A 20,275-nucleotide genomic window follows, 5' to 3' on the forward strand; every position below is an offset into this window, starting at 1 on the left:
TAGCAGCTGAACTTCTCCATACAATTGTAGTCGCGAAGCCTCTATGTACTACAGTAGGCCTACCGACAGTACTATTGCAACAGAGCGTCTACGTATGCTACCGTAAAACTCTACATTTGTAGCAGCATGATCCTAACTTTCAACTGTAGCAGCTGAGCCTTTCAGACTGTAGCAGCAGAGCCTCTACGTACAACCGCAGAGAGTAGTGGTGATAAGGATGTTTTTCCTTCTGCCTATAATGGTAAGTTTGATTAGTAACAAGTGATTATGGTACCGGTACTTGTGGACCATAAAGTGTACAGGGAACCAGGTATTCACAAACATTTCTCAGTTTACGGTGAATGGAATAGGTCATTTATTACTTTCAGTGGAATAGATGATTGAACAATACCATGTCATTTTGACAGAAATCACTGTTTTGATATCTGGAATGTAATGTAGTCATACCTTTTCTGTAATGTCGATCTTATCTAACTCTACTGTCAAGTATCTTATGCAGATATTAACCTGGTGAGGACAGGCTCATGTTGATATTACAAGGTCTTCCCTAGGCACCTGCTTGAGCATACTTGGGGGAAGTTTCTAATGGCCTTACTGTAATTATTTCATACATGTATATCAATGTTGACTGCTACTCAATGTATTAAAAGAGAAAAAAGCAAGCACTAACACTTCTGTGTATAAGATTGTTAGGTTTTTATGTGAAAGACATCACATTTCTAATCAAAGAATGTGTAGCAGTTATCATTATTTACCTTTGCCAACCCCAAGGTGTAAAAGCTCGACCAATAGCACCTGAATTACTATGCCCTTCAGAGATCAGCAGACTTTGATGACAATTTTTTTTTTTGCATTTCAAATAGGTATGCTGGCTGTACGGTAGCTATTTTCATTTTGTCTCACAAAATGTCGTAGGTGATTGCCTGTAAAGAATTTCCTTATGTTACTTTGTTTTTTCTTCTGAAATTGTGCTTTAGCTCTAAGAAATACTCTTCTTCACATTTTTCAAACCTGCAGGTACTTGTAATGTTTTATCACATAGTGTATGACACAACTGTCAAATTTCTCACTGAAATTGTCCATACAATTTTTTGTGTTTTTGAACCACCGTAGGCATAGATGTTCTTGTCAAGTGGAAGAGGGATGGTTCTATGAATCCTGTCAACTCAAGTGACCTCTATCATGCTCAACGGACCAAACCGAAACAAGGTTCCTGCGTACATATGAGAGGTGAAAAAGGCTGGTGGAAAGGGAGGGTGCTTCAAGTCTTCAACATGCCCATGGATGGACGTAGGATGTCAGATGACGAGGGCATTCCTCTTTCTGCCTGAGGTAATTTGAATACATAGTTACTGATTTGTTCTACATCAATAAGTTTATCAAGATATATTATGTTTTTTTTTTTCATTTTAAAATGATGTAGAGATTTTTATGCATAGTATCATGTAGGTACAATGTACTTTCATTGCATTACCATTTCAATATAAATGTTCAATTCTGTGTAATGAATAAAACAAATGTCATAATTGCAGTTTGTAATGACTGTAGGATGCTGAAGACTGTTAGCTTTCCACTTCCTTTCTTTAAAAGTCTGATATTGATTATTACTTACAATTTATTATGTCAACGTCTCTTCTCAGTCCCAAAACAAAATCAATTACTGATAATTTGCTTTATGTGCATGTAATACACTGTAGATTCTAGTGTCCATGATAGATGTTTGCAAGTATATCTAGTATAAATCTTGTTGATTCTACCCTCAGGATGGTCACATAATTTTTTTCATTAATGCATTGTTTACAACTTCCCCAGCAGTATCGTTACTTGCGACAGCAGTAGCAGAGCCTCAACGTCGATTTGTGACAGCTGAATCCCCAGAAACATCAGCAGCACCGCTTGAAGCAGCAGCAGCAGCAGCAGCAGCGGAGCCTGTACATACAGCCCTAGCAGCTGAGCCTCTAAGTACGACAACAGTGGTAGAGCCTCTACTTACAACTGTAGCAACTGAGCCTCTACTTACCACTGTAGCAGCAGAGCCTCTACTTGCAACTTTAGCATCTGCACTTCCAGGAACATTAGCAACACTGCTAGAAGCAGCAGCAGCAACAGAAGCAGAGCCTCTACAAACAACTGTGGTGTCTGCATTCTAAGAAACAACGCAGCAATGTTACCTTTGAAACTGAAGGTAATTCAACTGGAGTTGAGAAGTTCAGGGCATTGTATAACTGTTGTTTGTATTTCTTGCATTATCTGTCTGTGTGGTGCAAATTCCTAAAAAAGCAATTATGAGCCAAAACTTAATTTTCCAATAACAAATGTAAAATAATTTTAACATGTGCTAAATACTTTGATTATCTTTTTTTTTTCTTTTATCCTTCACTCTTGTAAGAAAAAGTTTGTGGCAGGCAACCTGTAAAATTTAAAGAAAATAGTTTGTCTTCTGCAAACAATAGTTAAAAAAAAAAAAACAGTAAATGAAGTAACAATTATTCAACCAGACTTGGCAGTTTCATCAAATTATGTATTTGTTTTCCTTGCATTAGGTGTACCTGATTTCAATTTGAAAGCAGACTAAGTCCTCCACTCTTATTTCAGATTACAAAGAATACTGAACCTTGCTGGATGATGGAAAACTGTTAACCCTAAAAAGACTGGGGGGGGGGCCTAAAAGGCCCCCCCCTCGACATTTTGCGCGATTACTCAGCAACACGCAATGCTCTCGCCGCGATGCTCTGTGACTTTTTTCTTTCGAGTTTCCCGCACATTTTGACACCAAATTTGTGACGCCCGGGGGTACGGTTCTGAAGTTACATAACTTTTTGTACATGCACGTGAGACCGAAAATGGCTCAAAAATGCGATTTTGTGTACAAAGTCAATACAAATTGAGTTTTATCACATGGTTCATATAAATATGCTTATTTTTACTCTCAATGACTAAAATCAATTTGTTTTAGTAGTATTATGCTTCAAAAAGGGTCTGCCACAAATTTTGCTGAAAAAAACAACAAAAACAAAAGGTCGAAAAAACAAAGAAATACATAAGAAATTCATAAAACAATAAAATAAATAAGAAATTGATTTTGATACCGAATTTTTTTTCAAGTACATTTGCTAAGAGTGCTACAAAGAATATCTAGACCAAAAATGAGCACTTTTGGAGCTTTATTTACTGATTTAGATAAAAAAGTCTGATTTCTCGCATAAATTAGCATAATTAATCAAAATAAAATAAAAGAAGACTATTTTGGAAAATTTAGATATACGATCTTGTAGATTACATCGCACACTACCAATGTGCAAATTTCCGCGGCGATCGCGCGATCCACGGCCGAGATCTTAAGGGGGGGCCCTTTAGGCCCCCCCCCCCCAGTCTTTCGAGCTACCAAAATAGCCCAGTCTTTTTAGGGTTAAATCTCGAGAAAGCAATGTCCCTGTCAGACATTGAAGAACCGATTTTGATGGTAACCGGACACAGGAAAGCAATAGAAAACTGTTTGTGAAGTGTAATGGAAGTACAGCATATTCATATTATGCTGTATGTATTCTATATTGCCCTCTATCTAGTCTTGTTGGTATACATCTGGTTGTATTTACGTTATTATATGTAGTGCACTAACTGTTGACCAACTTTCCTAAAATAAAGACCATTTAGGCAAACTATTGTACATGTTTCTTGTAAGGAAAGGAAAGGGAATTATTGGTGAATTTCTTGCTCATAGTGCCTTGTACAAATATAGACTTGATGCATGATCAAGTTTGTAATACTTTCTGGTAATTATTTTATCTTCAGTGTTACATATTTGCTACATGCTTTCAATAATTTCAACACAGTTTCACACAAATCGACCAATTTTTATCACTTCGGGAGGACCTTATTCAAATATAAAAGAAACAATAGAAATAAAGTGTAGTGTTCCAGTATGTATTCCATTTATTGTCTCTTCATTGCAAATTTGGAAACTACTGCCATTGAGGCTTTTGAGGGAGTGGAAGATAGATGTCAGTGCAAAGCCAGAAGATTTTCATGTGGAAGAATATGTAGGTACTGACATCAGTTCTATTCCTGATAGATCTTCAGTTGTCATGAAAAAATTCATGGAATCTAAAACAGAATTGTCAAAAAAAAAAAAAAGCTGAACGGTGGGGAAGCCTACAAAAAGTCAGAAATATTTGTAGATGGTAGAACACATTTTAACCATCAAAGATGTGATTTAACACGTAACCATATCAATCTTTTGGCTATGATTGCCTCAGTGAAAATGGCAGAATGTCTATCAGACAATATTATCATGCCTTGAAAATTCTGGTCCTAGAAAGAGAATGGCTAGCCAGACATGTTATTAACATGTTGTCATGTTGTCCCCCATCCTAAGGACAGCAAAAAGAGACAAATGACGTACACTACTCTCCTCCCAGTAGTCCAGTAGTTGGCAGACTGTTAAAGTTTGTAGACTCGTGTTTATAAACACGTTGGGTATCACTTTCATTAATTCAACCCTGGGCAAAATTACCTTGTGAAGTGTGAGGAGAATGGTACACTTGATCATGTTATTGCACTATTTGTGACTAACACGCGTACTACTGTAATACATTAAAGTCAAGGAAATGCAGAACTTCTCACCAATTTACAGGTCAGATTACCTCGTGAAGTGTTGGGAGAATTTTGTACATGTTATTGCACCACTTTTATAGTGGTCAGAACACAATTCTGAAATGCAACAAATGCCTAACTTCTCATTCCAAGTGAGATTACATAGTGAAGTATCATGGAGAATGTCACATTTATTTTGTATCAATTGTAATTTAATGTATTGTAATAATAGTGTGCAATGTAATTATTGTGAGCTGTCGAAAATGCAAACAAAAAAAATCACTCTCTGAATTTACAGGTTATATCTGGAAGTTTTAGGAGAATGCTTTGTTTTGTAGTTACTCTATGTAATTATGAACACACATGTGGAATAGTGCATTTTGAATTAATAAAATGCAGAATTCTTCACAAACTTGGGGACTGGTGAATAGAAAACAAAAAAAAAAGAACAAAAGAAAAAAAAAGAGGAGTGAGAGAGACACAGATACCTAGAATTGGGAGAACAAGGTGATTATGACTGCTTTGTAAGAGGGTATGTGTGTGTGTGTGTGTTTGTTCGAGTGTGTGTACTGGTATGTGCATGTATAGTGTGTGTTTGTGTATGTTTGTGTTTGCATGGGTGTAATTATATTCTCTCAATAATGAATTTACACTTTTTTATAGACAGTGACTACCAGGCGCACTTTTAGTACTCATCCAGTAGTCAATAAAAACCCATTGCACAGTTTGATAACATTACTGGCATCAACAATTAATGTGTCAGAAAGTAGGTTGTGTGTGTGGGTTCGAGTGTGTTTACTGGTATATGTGCGTGTATGTGTGTTTGTTTATGTTTGTGTTTGTATGGGTGTAATTATATTCTCTCAATACTGATAATGACTTAACACTTGTAATATTTATAGATAGTGTAACTGAGTGACTACCAGGCACACTTTAATAGAACGGTACTCATCCAATCAAAAACCCATTGCAGTTTGATAACATTACTCGCATCAACAATCAATGTGTAAAAGTACAGGTAGGTTGTATAGTTTGAGAAAATAACTGTGGTGTTTGTTACACTTTCCTAATATCCATGATTATGATACAACTAACATGAATGAACATGAATGAACATGAATGAATCACAATCCCACTACCTAGAGCGGCGAATGTATACATTACACTGTGCGCGTACCACCTAAGCGTGTGGAATGTGTGATGATACGCGCCATTTTATGTTACATTTGCCGGTTCGTAATGCGCACTCGCTACGTCCACACGTATTCAGCATGGACTTTACGAACCGGCAAATGTAAACATTTGCCGGTTCGTAATGCCCTCTCTTTAGTACGCGATATACGTAAAACGCTGAAATGGGGGGTTTTACGAACCGGCAAACGCACTTTGCATCACTACCACAGAGCCCCAGGTGCAGCTACAAAATAATATTTAGTATCAAACAAAGCAGAAAATTCCGCTTTCATCACTCTCTTAATATCATCATCAATGTGCGGTTATAAGACACGTTTTTATACGTTTAAAGAAGTCCCGATTCTTTAAACGCGATTATCTCGTAATCGTGTTTCCGCGCAAATTCGAACATTCGCCGGTTCGTAATGCGACCGACGAATTCCTCAGAAATATGTAAAACAGTTGTATAAGATATTATTTTCATTTCTGTGGAATTCTAAAAGAGATAAAGTTAAAAGAGCGGTTGTAATGAATGGTGTTTTACAAGGTGGGTTAGGAATGATTGACTTAGATGCAAAAATGAATTCACTTAGGCTTTCTTGGTTGCCGAAATTATTAGATACTAGTGATAAATCCTGGAAATATATATGTAAATTTTGGTTAAATAAAATCGGAGGGGTTTATTTATGTTTACATTATAATTGGTCAGCAACAGATATGATGTTATTGTGTAAAAGATATAAATTACCGGTATTTTATTCTGATCTTCTTTCTACATGGGCAAAAACACATTATAAAGATATATTGCAGGTGACTGATATATCAAATGAAATTATTTGGAATAATACGAACATCAAGTATATGAATGAAGTTTTATTTAACAGATACTGGGTTGAAAAAGGTATCATTTATGTTAAACAGTTGATAGAAAATGAATCATGGAAAAATCATGAACAAATATATGAGACAATGAATTTGACTTCTTTATTAATATTGTTTCAATATGAAAGAATTAAAAAGGCACTGCCACAGGTGTGGTTTGATTTTTTGTGCAAAAGGCAATGTACCAGAGATATTTTGTTTGATAAAGAATTGTTCCAAATAAATACTGGGGATATAACTGAATTGATAGTTTTAAAGACAAAACAGTTTCATTCGTTACTGCTGGATGAAAAGAAATCCGAGATAAGTGTAATATACTTTTGGACAAAAACATTATATATACCTCCAGAATTTGATTGGAAGGTGTTGTTTGATTTCAAGTTTGGAAAATTATTTAATGATAAAATAAAGCGATATAGTTTTAAGTTATTACATAGAATCTTACCATTTAAAGAAAATTTAGTGAAATGGAGAATTGTGTCTGATATGATTAGTAAGAAATGCAACGAAGTTGAATCGATTTGGCATGTCTTGTTACATTGCCCAGATACGAAGTTATATTGGGAAAAAATATCAAATTTTATATGCGCTTATTTTCATATTGATATCACTGTAAATGAACGAATGATATTAACAGGAATAGATGTAAGAGATAAATCTTTGATGTTGTTAAATTTGATATTAGTTTTTGCCCAATATACGATTTTTCGTTTGTATATACTAAGCAATTATACCGCAAAAGCAACGAATGTATATGCATTATTGACCAACTTCAGAACAGAGCTCAATATGAATTTAAAATTTTTAGTTAAAAAAAACTTACTTGATTTCACGAAAAGGCAACTTCATGAATTAGAGCAGAAGTTGAATCACATAAATGATATTTGATTAACTGTGGATGCGGAAATTAATATGTTGAGGTAATGTCACACTTATGAAGTATTTTGGATATATTTGAAGTATATAATTTCCAGAGGAATCGAAATTCATGTGATGATTATGATTTGACAATTTATTGTTCTATGTTCGTATATCTTGTTCTCTTCTGTGAACCTTTTTAGATATTTGAAATGAAATAATGTCCCTCGAAGGAGGATAAAGAAAAAAAAATCTCCGCAACCGAGTACTTTTATGAGTCGTGTTATATATGAAAGAGCATGTAATTCCATGAGGAATTCAACGTTTATTTGATGAAAATTGGTTTTTAAATGGCTGAGATATCCAAAACAGAGCGATTCGAATAAGTGTGGGACCCACACTTTATTACGATCGCTTTGTTTTACTTTGCTTTTGGATGTTTCAGTCATTCCAAACCCGATTTTCTTCAAATAAACTTTGAATTCCTCTTAAAATGGTATCCTCTGTACCATTTCATAAGTGTTTTCTTGGTATCTCGGAGATAGTCAAATGCCCAATATATTCTCATCTCCACCAATACTGTACCATCCCTTTAACACAGGAAACGAAGATAAACAGTAGTCACTGCCGAGTATATAACTTCTGTAGAATTCATACTTCAGCGTTCAAGCTTACGAATTGCTCTGCTGCAAATTTCATATATCAGTGTTCATCTCCAATGGAGATGAACACTGCTTTGTTTTAAATAAGTTTTGCATGATGGACAGATGAAGATCTTTCACTGATTTGTTAATCTGCTCTAAAAAAAAAAAAAAAAATCATATTATGTTTTCTCGTTGGCCTTATTTCAGAGCAACCAATGACAAATATTGCAAATACCCTTGCAAACCATGCAGTACACGGTACACGGTACAGTACAGTACAGTACACGGTAACTAAAATGGATGACTGACAAACAGTCACTGTCAATTTTATTTTCGATGTCCAGCTTTCACAAAAAAAAAAAAAGAGTGGAGAAGGAACTTTGAGATCTTGACAATATATGTCGACACATGTGCATTATATACGCGCATAATACAGGCACACACACGCAAAGACGCATGCAACCACAAAGACAGAAATATGTCCACATGCATGCCCATCGTTAAAATACGTAAGTATCCAACATCTATATTTTACTCTTATAAAGTCTACTGATGACACACACACACACACACACACACAGACGCACAGATTATTGCTTATTATTTACATTGTTGCAAATAGTTCATCTCACTTTAATATACCTGTAGCAAATTGCAGTAAGACGACATAGTCTGTACAAATCATAAACGTAGGCACAACTCTTTGATCTTTGGTGTGAAGCTGATAATTCGTAAGATTTGCCACAACTTTAAAACAGCCATAAGGCTCCATCCTTTAGAAATCATAAAATCGAAATTCAAGTGAAAGTAATACATTACAACACCAAATTGCAAGAAATGCAACATCCCAAGGCAATTCATCAAAACAAAAACAAAATCAGCCCCAAAAAAGGTGAAGTTTTTTCTTTGTTTGTTATTTCTTTGTTTTTTTTTATTCCGGTTCATTTTTTTTTCATGAAATACTTTGATAAAAATCAATGTATAATCATATCATTAAAGGTAATTCAATTGACTATCAACCTGGTAGATCAATACAAAGAAAAACTTAGATTGACCACATTCGGTTTTGTCCCTAAGGCACAAGAATAACATTTGCAGCAACAACAAGAAAAAATGACATATTTTCATTCATCTGTAAATGGCCTTTAAGATGACAATGGTAACAAAACACCAATTAAACACGAGAGACATGAATGAAAAAGTAAAATAAAAGTTTTCGTCTCCTGCATCTCTGTATAGCTTCAAACACAAACAAAGTGGGAAACGAAATTTTCTGTCAATTAATCTTCAAATGACATTTGGAGTAAAGCCACAACGGTGCCGAAATTTCTTAATTTCATTCTTTTATTTTAGGAATGTATGAATTCATGAGAAAAAAAAATCAAGAACGAAGTATTTCTTTAACTTTCCTAATTTGAAATAATAATTCAAATTTCAACCATGTTTTATTAATATTGCTTATAGGGATATTTGTCGAATTTGAGGAAAGATTCTTCTTTTTTTCCTCCATTATTTTTAGCCTTTCCCTACATTTTTTTTTTTTGGGGGGGGGGTTCAATGTCATTATAGAGATCATAGAAATTTATTTTTGCAAAGTAATTCATGTTTCTTATTTTGTGAAATTGTCTTTTGTTCGTATTGTATCTGGAAGGGCACTCTGTTAATACGCACGACTGACAACCTGTTCATTTTTGCAACTTTTACTTTTGTGCCTTGAAAGAGAAATAGGAATGTGTTCACTTCTGGATAATGTCCCTTCTTATTGACCTATCAGTTTGATAGGCAATCAAATTACCTTCAATATCGTATAAAATCTAATCATTTTTATCCAAATAATCCATGACAAATATGAACTTGAAAAAGTATTCATTTACCTTTTTTTTTTTTTTTTTTTGCTAATTTATAATTCCATGCATATATGATTTTTTTCCCTTAGATTTCCGTTTTCATTTACATAATTTATGTGACAATGAATTGATTATACACATTGATCCGCCCTATAGGCTACGGTCGCAACTCAATGCGGCGACCGACCGATTTGTAGCCTGCTCGGTCGCCGTCGAAATTTTGGCACTGCCCAGCAGTTTTTGGAGATGTTGAGCAGGCTATAAAACTCCAGCGATGCCCGAGCAATGCCCTGTCGATTTCCCATCGGTCACAGGTCGATTTTAGGCTTTAAAAAAAATGCGAAATATGGGGATCTTCTCCGCGCAAAGATTGAGCAGTCACCGAGCGATGCCCCATTGGCAACTGGACGATCTCCCACTGGCCACCGGCCGATTTTTACGAAATCGCTCTACGACCGACGGGTGATCGATAGGTCATCTACCGGTGTCCCGTAGGCGTACCGGCGGCCGCCCGCCGGTCTCTGCCAGAAAATATTTACGAGCTACCTGGGTTTATTCATCTACCTATGTATGTGATTTGTGATGTGATAATCAATTGATTAACCCGTTCCTTCCACAATTCCCAAAATACCTTCAATGTCCCCAAGCGAAATTCTTTTTGCCCGTCGACAGAGAACGGGCAGGTTGGTAATCCACTTTTGCGAAAAGAGTCAAGTGGTGCATGAATCCCCTCCCCACGGTCAACTACATGTGCCCTTGCACAATAGAAATATCGATCGGGTGCGATGTATGAATAGAGGGTGCGCTGATGGGCTCACAGACTCTTTTGTTCCACACAAATCAGGCACCAGAACTCGATGACTGGGGTCAGCGAACACAGATATCTACTGTGATCAGCTTTAATCACTAATGTAAATGGTCATACGAGATTTATAGCAGAGCAAGAGCAAACTAAATCAGAACAAAGGTTAAAAAAATGTTGTGATATACGAATTCTTCAAACAGAAAGAGAATAAGTGCTGATAGAATACACTCTAACCTTTTTATCAAACCATTTTTTTAGGCCACGAAAGCAGGCACTCTTGTCTCATCTTAGGAACCTGGTATACCAGGTTCCCGTATATCAGTTGTTCCCACGGGAACCTGGTATACCGGGTTCCCGTAAGGAACGGGTAATTAAGATAAAACTCGAGGCTAAGGATTTAAGAGTTAAATTACTAACTACTAAACCTCAGTTATGTGAAACCACAGATAAACAGAAATTAGGAAATCAAACAAAAGGGACTAAAACCCAAGATGGAACAAAGATTATAATAGGTTAGAATTTTCCAAAATATCTTTGTTTGCTTCTATATCTATATATCAGTATTTTTCTATTTCTTTTTAATTTCATATTTTCATTTCCCCATCTCTTGTCATTCAGGACTTCTGCATTCAATAGGCCTTTGATAAATGATAAGGTAACCAAACCTTATAATTACTAAGTGTACATGTCGACACTAACTTTTAGGTTTCATCTCTTTTTGCCCCAAAGTGGTTGTCCCTGTCTTCGAAAACCCTCATGTTGGTTGCCGAGATGTTGAGTTGCTGAGATGCTGAGATGCTGAGATACTAATATGCTGGTTGGGTTTTCTTGCCTCTATCCCTCCCCCTGCTTTTTCCACATTGCCCTGGCTTCTCTTCCCCATCTGGTTTCCTTCAGTGCTTTTGTCATTTTATCTCTATTATCTTTGTTCCCTAAATCGCTCGGCGGCGACCGTTCGATTAGGTCAGTGCCTGGGCGTTTGCCGCTCGGACACCGAGCGTAGTTTGGGCAGGTAGTGAAAACTGGTCGGTCGAAGCTGAAATTTTAACTCCGCGTTAAAACTTCAGACCGACCGATGCCCTAAAAATCAGTGATGCCTGGTTGGTCACTGGTGGATCATCGGTCGTTGTCCGACCGAAATTGGCTAAAAACTCGCCGACCGGTCGCCGAGCAGGCTGATTTTGGGGGTTGTGACTGTAGCCTAAAGCAATGACACATTTCAAAATTCCGATCACAAGCACTAACTTTCAAAAAAAAAAAATAATAATAATAATGACATGATAATGTGTTGTACGTGTTGGTATGCATACTGTAAGACCAACCCATACAGTGCCTTCTTACAAATAACCGCCTACGTGTCGGTGACATTCACATAGATTTCTTCCTGCATCGTTGGTTCCGACTCAACCCTGCAAGCTCCTTGTGTTTTATCCACCTGTGCATAGAGCTCCTCACACGGTGGCGGTTCCGCTTCCGATATATTACCTACTGTTTTGTTCACCGTCGCATACATGTCCTCCCAGGTTTGGGGTCTTGACGTAAAACTCTCCGGGTTCTGAATCTCAGTGTCGTGATAATCATCGAAGTTTTCCTCTTCATTGGCGAAGTCTTTTTCAGGATTCAACAGACTATAATCTCCAGAGTCAAACGCATTTGGCCATTGGGATTCCTTGTTAGTATGAATGTCACTCTGTTGCTCTGGATTCAGTTTATAGTAGAAAACGTCTTCGGAAGGCGTGGATGTTACGAAATCCTCGTTGGAACAAGACTTATTATATTTTCTGTCAGGGTAGACCTTAGTTGCATGAATAGATGACGGACCGGGGTTGTGACTTGGACCTGCTCTGTCGCCAGGGAAAGCATGATTTATGTGATCGTACTCACTTTCTGTAGACAATTCGTATGACTTGGGAAATTCTGCCATTGAATTGTAATAACTGTCATTAAACGGGCACACTTTGCTAGTGGATATAAGGGCACCACTCGTCATTCTGTCCAACTTACAAAGGTCTACATCCTGGTATTCATTATCATCATAGCCACTTGTTGGTTTATGTAGTGATGTCTCCTGTAGGCCACAATATTCATTATCAGAAGGAATATTCATTGAGGTCAAAGAAGTGCCTACGCGGGTATCTATATTACTTTCTTCAGGAGCTGTACAAGGGAAGCCACGATTTATGCTGATAAAGGTTGAAAGCCCCTCGTCTATCTCTTCAGCATCCTGGTATATGTGACTAGAGCTTACTGGATGAACCGTACTATTACCTGCGATGTTGCCCAGAATGTTGGGAAAAGAGCGACCATTTCCACCAGTTTCAGTATCGGAAGAGTCCGACAAAACAAGATGATTCGTCGTCATTGGCTCTTGTACAGAAATGGCGATGGGATTCATCTGAATCTGTCCGCCGTTTGGGTGAACAGTCGGCTGAAGCGAAGTTTGTGATGACCCACGTCTGTTATTTAAAGGAGAAAGTATATCTGAAAATGGAAGAATGTTCTTGTAGTATCATAATAGCTTTATATGATCTACGATTATGTTGGCTTGATAACGTTGGAAATCTTAAAGCTGATAGCCCCCCCCCCCAAAAAAAAAAAAGAAAAAAAGTGTAGGAGGTTTCTTTGCTTTGCTTTTTTCTCCCCCCTTTTTTTTTGCCTCTTACTTCGCACAGTGACCGCTTTCTTTTGATGACCTACTTTGCAAATCTGACGGTCTAAAAGTATTTTCGGGGACTTCTTCCCTTCATACTCATCATAGGTACAGAAGACCTCCATTGTAACGAAGTCCTCGGGCCGGCAGTTGTACTTCGTTATATCAAAATTTCTTTTTAACCGAACAAAATAATGAACAATAAAAACACGTAGAGTCGAACATTTTGCGACCTGTATTTTTATTTCGGTGTAACCGGAATTTGGTTATAACCGTGTTCTTTATAACGGGAGTGCACTGTACTGTCCTAATTCTAAATGATAGAAATCATATTGCTCAAGAATGATTTAAAGTTTACAACAAATTTCACCTGAAAGGAGCAACGTAACGCAAGTTGAAAATTTAGCACAGAATCACATTTTGTGTTTGTAATTATGCTTTATGAAACAAGACTTTCCCGGTGCTTGAATTTACCGATCCTGGCAAAAATATTTTTGCAGCATTTTAAGCCTAACATTACCAATCGCGGTTGTCTAACCACTCAAACTCGCTTCAAAAGCCCAAGCCTTCAATTCCAAGCCATTTTCCATTGCTTGTTTGTCTGTCCTTTCTTCCGAAGATGTGTCTATATATTAAAGTAGTCGTCTTCCGAAGATATGTCTATAAAGCAGTCGTCCTTTGTTATTTTGGTAGTGGTTTTCGTACATTATTTTTAGCAGATACTGTAGCAATGGAAGTCCAGGACAATCGCTGGAATAACAGCCTCATAAATGTCGGGCGACTGTAAAATAGGGTTTTTGTAATGACAAGTTACACTCTAAAAATATACACCAACATGAATGTAAATCAGCAAACCTACTTAGACGTTCATGTACTTTTAATATACACATATTTCTGAATATGAATTGCAATGCAAATGTATGCGAATACGTGTCATATTATGCTGTGATAATTATATTTTATCTTAAGATTACGTGGATATGGAAATCATCATAAAGCAAGACAATGTCAATGACATCGTCTGTCAGTCACCGCTGGAATGATATTACCTACTAAAGACATCGATCAGAAGTCACCTTACTGTAGACTGGATGTATTTTGCATATTGCGGTGTAACTGATATGATTAAAACAGATGTTGTCTGTAGAATTAAATGGTAGTTTTAACAAAGTTTCACCTTTTCCGTTGATAAATGCACCAGGTCACGGACAGTATGACAAGCACGGAGAAAACAACACCGAGAAGGGTTCCCAGGATGAACGTAATAAAGTTCATCTCATTATGTTCGGCATCTGAAAGATAAATGATTAAGTAATACCACCATCACCTTGACAGTCAATACAAGAACGATATGCTCGCCCAGTTTGTTTGTTTGGGTTTTTTTTTTCTTCTCTTTTTTTATGATTATAGTCAGAAATGAAGTTCTATAATCAGATCAGACCATTATGAAGAGATAATCTTAGTTCTCTCAAAACTTGGCAAGTTTTCTCACTTTGCTAAATTATTGCTGTATAATAACGTTAAAAAATGAATTGTTTAAAAACAAAAAAAAACCAAAAAAAAAAAAACAAGTGACTGTTGATGTAGCATGAGAGGAGAGGCTTTAAAACATATTATTCGAGCATGGTTTGAATTCTTGTACTTGACTGTATTCATTGATGTTCACACATTTGAAGGAAAGAGCATATGAGAAATTATTACACAAATTCGTAAGCAGATTAAATTCTTACGTGATTACTGTAGTAGTAATGTTTATCTCAACAGTCTCTAATTTCCTGTTCTGGTCAGAGCATTCAGACTTTGTTTTAATGTCTGAACTCAGCTAACAAACGTTCAGTTAAAAATAAGAACAAAGGAAATACACTTGCAATATTCCAGTACTACTCTATAACTTGACATTTTTTTTCTAAATTTTGGTCATCATAAAGCAGTAGCACTTTTATTCCTTGAATTGATATTAAGACAGAATGATGTCGAAATTATCAATAGTCACATGTGGATTGCTTTTGCCATAAAAATATGTTGACAAAAAGGTTACGCTGAAATGTAGATCAATAGCAGCATACTGAAGTAGTTACTGCCAGTGAGAAGGGGAAAAATACAGTAAAAACAAAAATGCACTAGCTATACGGGTTGACTCAATTACTAAACTCACGTAACAAAGACTTTACAGTTGTCTCTCCAAATGACGTCAGAACTTGAGTTGTCTGTCTATGCCCTGTGTATTCCAAGCAAAACACAGGCAATCTTGACAACATACTAGTACATGTTGATGGAAAATATCCTAACCAGTTTTTTACTTTTTATGACAGCACTTTTCTTTCACACTTTCCAGATCGACAATACTTACATGCATATTATATACATAACAATTCTTGTATCTGTCAGATATCAGACTTATTTGCATGGTGATCAAAGTACAACAGTACTGTTTGTAGTGTATGACTGCCCACAAAGGAGGAGTCGACATTTATTGAATTCATGAGATTGTCTTTGTTTTCTAACATGTCACAAATTAAATGAATTAATGAGGTAATACTACATTAACAAAAACTAAATTTCGAGGGAAAATGAATTTTTTAAAAATTATTTTCGATATTAATTGGCATTATCTTTGACGTCATCTTTGCTATTTGATTGTTGTCACGGTTTTTCAAAACCGTTTAGAAGCTGTTCGAGATTGTGCTTCATGAGCATGCGATTATTATCTATTACTAATATCACAATCATAATTTTTAGGACATTTGTTATAACACAAGAATTTTGTTCATGTGGATATGATGCCTTTTAATTGCAAACCTTGGTACTTACCATTAGACCGGTTTTGTCTACTTTGTGTGGGCTTTATGCTGATGTTGACATCTTCCCACTCACCATCTGTATACAAAAGACCCACGCACAAAAATAGTGACAACCAAATTAAAAAAAAAAAAATGTGCCAAAGCGTTGCAAAACAGTCACTCAAAAACCTCATGGTGATATGCAACGTTGCCATATTTGAAACCTAGTGATGAAAGGGTTGTAGTAGTCTTTCATGAATTGCTTTTTAATGTTAAGACACATTCCACATCTTTTTGTGTATGTGCTTATTAAGACGGGAAATATTCAAAAACGTATCACTCTCTTGAACACAAAGGACTAAGAAAAGACTGATCTCTCCCAATAAATTACTCATTACGTTAATTTTCATTCCAAGTTGTAGGATTTCAAACTGACAAGTATCGAATGATGCGAACATATTCAATGTTCTATGAGTTGTTGAAGTAGTAATTCAATGTTGTGATAATCATCTGTCATTGGTCCTCACTATTTGATGGCAGATCGGTTTAAAATACTGCATTGGTTATTAGAATTTAGTCAATATCATAATAATTGTATGATGTATTTGTAAGACAAACCGTTTGTCTTATTTCTGACTTCACGGCAAGATGGTGTTGAAGTGTTCCAAACAGGGAAGTAGGTTGACCGTCCTGGTAGTCCCACACACTGTATTGTCGCACTCCCGTTCACGACGAATTCTTTGACACAAGTGAGAGTTATCTTGGACCCGAAACTTGTGATATTTGAGTCCCAAAGACCGTTAGGTATAATCCCCGGATGATCACAAAACCCGACGGAGACTTTACATGAACAGAAAAAAGCAGGGATTCATGTGTCACAATCTAGGGAAATTTATTGCAATATATCTTCTTCTTTTTTTTCTGAAACATATTCACTTTTTAGTCCCTTGGGCCGACGCGACGATGAAGTATCAGCGGATCTAAGATAAAAATACCAGTACAAACACACACACACACACACACACACTTTAATTACATAAAGAAAATGTATGACATCAAGTGTTTCAAAGCCACGTATAGAACCACTATTTACATGATATATGATTATCCTTGTCGTTTCTTTAATCTTAATCTATGATATTCCATCAACGAAGATGATGTCAATATAATCACTGGTAATCAATTGATTAGAAAGTACTTGTAAAATAGCAATGTCATGAGACTTGTTAATTATCTACCATTAGGTTTGGAATAATTTGTTATTAATATTAAAATCAATTCTGTGCAACAAAATACATTTTATCCCATCAATCGACGCAAATTGTTGCTTTCATTATGGTTTTAAAGAAGTAGCAAATAGGCCTATAATCACAGAAAATAAAGTACTAAAGATCATTTTGGATACGTCGTGAACATATGGGAGTAATGTTGGCATTACAGATTTTAACTATCATGACCAAATAACACTGATGTTTACCTACATTCATTTCATTCTCTGCCAAGAAATATTTGCTTCTGATACTCACGGTTAAATGAATAAAATTGGTCAGATTTAAGCTGTGTCCTGAGAGGACATGTCCAATTGTGGGAAAAGCTTCCGCCAGAAAGGATGTCTGTATACACTTCTGACTGGAAACATATGCATTCCTCTTGATACATAACAGCAACGCTATTATTTACGGAGTTTTCCAAACAGGTAGATATACACTCTTCGTCCGAATGAACGCCAAATCCGAAGTTAAAGTCGGCCTGAAATGCTTGTTCGCTATCCTTGTAGCATCCGAGAAATCCGGTTTCTACGCAGTTACAGAATATGATGATGAAAACCTGCTAGTGTGGCTTACATCATATACTAAACATTTGTGACCCGCTACAACAAAAGGATCCTAAAGTCGCTGACGGGCAAGCCAAGCATGGCCCAGAAAAATGCTATTTTCAGGCCTTTCCTTTGATCATTTAGCTTCGAAATTTCAGCAGATGATAGAAGATAAATTAGACTACAAAATTATGTAATAATAGAACCCGAACGTTTTGACAGATTTTGGTGATCTGACTTCAAACATGATTTTCTCGGCTCACCCGTCAGCGACTTTAGGATCCTTTTGTTGTAGCGGGTCACATTTATACTGCAAGTGTTAATGGCTTTAGATAACAGAACAAAGACAGCATACAGTCAATTGGCATAAAGAGCTCAGTCAAAAACAGGAACAAGAAATCATAAAAAGGGGATTTCGTAACTGCTGACACAATGATAAGGATTTTTTGCTCTCACGATATGAAAAGTTGAATAAAATTCTGTCAGTATAGATAAATCCATGAAGCAAGTTCATGATACGCGTATGTATACGTGTACGCATGATTACATGATAAATTGTGTAGTATACAGTTGTAATAATAATACAACATTTAATGGGGGCCTGCGGACACGGGGGTTCCAGGGTAGATGGTACTTTACGACACGCACTCCCACCGTCAGGTATTTTGTGATTTTTCTTCGATCTTTTCCATTTTCCCCCAAACACGAGCCAAAAGTGTGTTCATGAGCCAAGAATGTATACACATAATTCAGCGATTATGTATACGTTATATGTCTTACCTCGACATGTGAGCCTCACAAATCTATTTGAAGAACACTCTGTAGTTGCCGATAAGCATTCATCCAAACGAAGAGAACCTGTACAGTAGTGTATCGAGAACAATTGACTTATTAGTTGCTTAGTTTAGAGCTCACGATTTTATTCACATTAATGAAATTCGTGCATCGAGTCCTTTTTATTGCAACTGATTGACAGATTAGTCCCGCGTCGACGTACATAAGCACAAAATGAATCAGTTTTAAGTAATAGTAACGATAGAAAGGTATATAGATATGAGGGCAGGATTCGAACCTACAACCTCTTGATTACCGAGAACAGGCGTCTTATCCGCTAGACCACCAAGCTCCCGCCCACAGTTAGTACTGGTTGTAACCATGCAGCCTCAACTTATTATTATTCAAATTAATGAAATTCTTGAGTCGAGTCGTTTTCAGAGTAACTGATTGACAAATTGTCCTACATTCTGGCTACTACTAAACACCGATTCATCCGGTAGTTATCAGCGTTGATGTAGTGTAGGACGATCTGTCAATCAGTTTCAGTCGAGCTCACGATGTAACTAACAGTCACCTCTTGCCAGCATGAAATGACCCATGTAATGAGAAAAATGCAATGATGTGAACAGTAATAACCGAGTTGCGCGGGAAAGTTAAAAGAAAACGAGTCATGGCAATGAAAATGAATCGCACTATTCAATATGTATTTACCGATAAATTGCTATGATATTTCAGTAACTTATTGTACACTCGAGTATGCATATAGTGTTAATCTCGTTGCCAAATCCTGTAGTAATGTTACCGTTGGTACACGATAAGCGTTCAATCCTCCTCCCTGCTGCTGTATGATTACTGGTCAAAATCTGACCAGAGAACTCTTTTGCCGCTGGAAAGCCGAGCTCTTTGCAGACCAGTTTTGCAGTTGCGTTGTTAAATCCATCAAAGCAGACATATCGGTCTGATCCGGTTACAAGTAGGCCGTCCAGGTGAGAGGGTCCGTCAATCAGCTTCACCGGCGGTGTTCCTTAAAAATTAATGAAGAGTGGGTCCGTGCTCTATTGCTTGTGTTTATCGGTATAGTATTAAAATTGAGTGTTCCATCCATTCATGGTATGAGTTACAGATTGAATAAACACAACGTGTTGCAGGGTATTCGAGATAAAACGGAGAATGATAATTACGCGTATTTTTACCGGAAGTCAATGAATTAAAGGGGGAATGTGTTACCAAGGAGCAAGCTCCTTGGTGTTACTATGCCTACTTTGCCAAATGCCTAATTTATATCAATTGATCAAAAGAGTCTTCCGTGTCATTTTGTTTTTTCTGGGATTATTATGAAGCGCATTCGGGCAATTACCCCCACAGGGCAATTACCCCCGGCTAAATACTGGGTAGTGGTGTTATGGATACATGTGCATTGTAGTATCATTTCTGGGCACTTTATTGTTCC

The 20,275-nt window shown here is 36.6% G+C and overlaps 1 protein-coding gene across 1 annotated transcript; it reads right to left on the bottom strand.

Annotated features, from left to right (window-relative positions):
- Positions 1-12,153: 12,153 nt before the first annotated feature.
- LOC140227758 (uncharacterized) lies at positions 12,154-19,205 on the bottom strand. The gene is made up of 6 exons (XM_072308158.1): positions 19,139-19,205; positions 16,851-17,072; positions 16,264-16,329; positions 15,599-15,670; positions 14,630-14,744; positions 12,154-13,258 (listed from the first exon to the last, which is right to left on the bottom strand). Exons 1-6 carry the CDS (start codon positions 19,203-19,205, stop codon positions 12,154-12,156), a joined length of 1,647 nt encoding a protein of 548 aa, XP_072164259.1.
- Positions 19,206-20,275: the final 1,070 nt, after the last annotated feature.

This window comes from Diadema setosum, chromosome 4 (assembly GCF_964275005.1).
Source record: "Diadema setosum chromosome 4, eeDiaSeto1, whole genome shotgun sequence".
NCBI lineage: Eukaryota > Metazoa > Echinodermata > Echinoidea > Diadematoida > Diadematidae > Diadema > Diadema setosum.

Excerpts from the sequence above, each read along its gene's own strand:
- LOC140227758 (XM_072308158.1), bottom strand. The coding sequence starts at position 19,205 with ATGGTTACAACCAGTACTAACTGTGGGCGGGAGCTTGGTGGTCTAGCG. Across the intron at positions 16,330-16,850 it reads AGTCAGAAATAAGACAAACG|ATGGTGAGTGGGAAGATGTC; the intron begins GTTTGTCTTACA and ends TTTTGTATACAG. Across the intron at positions 15,671-16,263 it reads TAGACAAAACCGGTCTAATG|GGCATAGACAGACAACTCAA; the intron begins GTAAGTACCAAG and ends TGGAATACACAG.